This window comes from Lolium rigidum, chromosome 3, assembly GCF_022539505.1.
Source record: "Lolium rigidum isolate FL_2022 chromosome 3, APGP_CSIRO_Lrig_0.1, whole genome shotgun sequence".
NCBI lineage: Eukaryota > Viridiplantae > Streptophyta > Magnoliopsida > Poales > Poaceae > Lolium > Lolium rigidum.
In genome coordinates this window covers 410,861,378-410,863,590 of record NC_061510.1, presented here as the reverse complement: position 1 = coordinate 410,863,590, position 2,213 = coordinate 410,861,378, and the positions used below count along the sequence as shown (strand labels likewise).

At 46.2% G+C, this 2,213-nt stretch overlaps 1 protein-coding gene across 1 annotated transcript; it reads left to right on the top strand.

Annotated features, from left to right (window-relative positions):
• Positions 1–533: 533 nt before the first annotated feature.
• On the top strand, positions 534–2,213 carry LOC124697859. Its single transcript, XM_047230391.1, has 6 exons — positions 534–571; positions 771–848; positions 968–1,051; positions 1,239–1,512; positions 1,716–1,920; positions 2,089–2,213. Exons 1-6 carry the CDS (start codon positions 534–536, stop codon positions 2,211–2,213), a joined length of 804 nt encoding a protein of 267 aa, XP_047086347.1.

The window sequence follows — 2,213 nt, the reverse complement described above, 5'->3', positions numbered from 1 at the left end:
TAATCAGAATCAGAGTAAAAGCTTGCCGAACATAATTGCATCCAAGACTACTCTAATTTCTAATTGCAGAAGATAGCGCGGCGGCGCCTACCGCCTAATGCTTATACACCGGTCGGAGAAGGGGCAAGAAAGATCGGCATGAGAGAAGAACTTACGGATGCTCCACAGTGTGGCTGCCGTCGTCGTGGCCGTCCGCCATGCTCAAACAGAAAAGGCAGATGGATGAGAGATTCTAATCTGAATCTTTTGGTTGAACTGCTTACGTCCGGATTGTTGGTTCGATGGTCTGCTGATCTGATTCGGTTTCCGATGCTGCAAAATTTGTTTTTTCTCTTGGGTTGGGAATCGGAAAAGAAACCCTATGAAAACCGAAGCTGAACACGAGTCAGAAACCTCTAGCTCGGTGGCTTGGCCTATATTAGGGGTCGAACGCGCGCAACGCAACCTCACGTCTTGGCGCTACACTACAGGGCCGCGAATTGATCTTCGGAATCGATCGAGTCGCTGCCTGCAGTCCATCTTTCGGTTCGGCCATGGCGGATCACTGCTGCGCTCATCAGGAGGTTTCTTCGTAAGTCCTCTGCCTCTCGACCTGCGTGCGTATCTGCGACTACTCTCTCTCTCTCTCCCCCTCTCATTCTGTTCCGCCCAGCTAATTCTGATCCATGAATCTTCTCTATTTCAGTACAATTTCTTACAGTGTACTGAAATTAGAATGATCAGAGATGCTTGACCTGCTCTTTCTGAACATACCATGTGTTCTGGTTCAGGTACAAGGAGAATCTGGCAGAGGAGCCAAAGCAGCACGTTCCTACAGCTGCAGCTGCTTCGACGGGGAGGTACACAAGGTAACTCAAGTTCCTAACCTCCTCTCTCTTTCTTTTTGGATTTCTCTCTGGTGAACGCATCTTCGCTGGGCATTCAACCAAGTGTTGAAATGACCGTGACTCAAATGCTCTGTTTCCAGTATTAAGTTGCACATGTACCTGAAATGCACCGTCTTCATCAGAATAGATATCACAAAGACCATGGCTGGTTCAGTTATCATCATGTAAACGTAAACATCAAGAGTTTCTTTTTCAAAATCCAACATCTACAAGTTAGATTTTTTTCAATTAACTCCGCATTCACTTCACCCGTGAAAGAAAAACTATTTGGTGAATGGTACTAGTAAACCGTTTGGTGCATGCCTTGACAAAGTTTAAGGACGTAATGGTAATGATCTGTCAATGAACCAGGAGTCGAGCCGGCTGGCTTTCCAAGGATAGGAGCACTCCCGAAGGCATCAACATGGAGGAGCATGGTTGGAGGTTTCAGCCCCCTTTCCCCCAACCCACCGGAGGGTACGACAGCAGCTCGGATTCTGACTGGGAATCCCCGGTTATAAGGCAGAGGAAACCTCTTGAGGTGAGGAACGCACGCCACGAAAGAAGAGCTGCGTTGAGAGAAAAGACTGCCCGTCATCACGCCGAGGTGGCCTTGCGCAAGTACAACAAAGCGAACAACACCAAGGTATTCCTCTCTCTTTCTCGCGTGTGCGTGTGTGTATGCAGTGTGACAATTGGCATGTCATAATCTAGTGTTCAGCGCACTAGACCTATTTTTCGTGATAATCTGCCCTTTGTGTTGGTGCTTTCATCTGGCTTTCATCCAATTTAAGCATTGTAAGATTATTAACCTGACTAATCCATTTTGTTGTTGTTGTTTTCTTGCAGTTTGAGCTGGAGGAGGTTCGAGTAATCTCTATATTTTTTGAGTTTGGAGGAGGCTGCATCCATTATAACTTCACAGCTAAGCAGCCCGAGGGTCACCAGCTTGGTAATTCCGCCATTACCAAGCTATTCTTCTCCGAAGTCGACCCCAGGTTTCGGAATGAAAATAATGTGCTTCTATGCTGTATAGTTGAGGAAAATGACGCAGGTACGGACTTGGTTACCTTGGGGTTAATCCATTACCGTTTTCTTGATTCCTCATTATTCTCATGTTAACTTGTTTTTTCGGGAGCTTTGCATCAGGTGCAATTTTGTCAATCTCATATTATTTTCGTCACAATCTCATATATTGTATCCTGGTGGTTTTATTTTCCAGGACACTGCTTTGGCTGCGAAGACTACAAGCCTATTGTTCACCCAAGTAGCCAAGCATACGGTGGTGGTAGTAGTACCTGTATTGAATTTCCTCGCTCAGACGGAGATAGCACAGAGAGTGACTAG

Coding starts and splice junctions, on each gene's coding strand:
- LOC124697859 (XM_047230391.1), top strand. CDS start 534: ATGGCGGATCACTGCTGCGCTCATCAGGAGGTTTCTTC. Junction 572..770: donor GCTCATCAGGAGGTTTCTTC/GTAAGTCCTCTG, acceptor GTTCTGGTTCAG/GTACAAGGAGAATCTGGCAG. Junction 1,921..2,088: donor AGTTGAGGAAAATGACGCAG/GTACGGACTTGG, acceptor TTTATTTTCCAG/GACACTGCTTTGGCTGCGAA.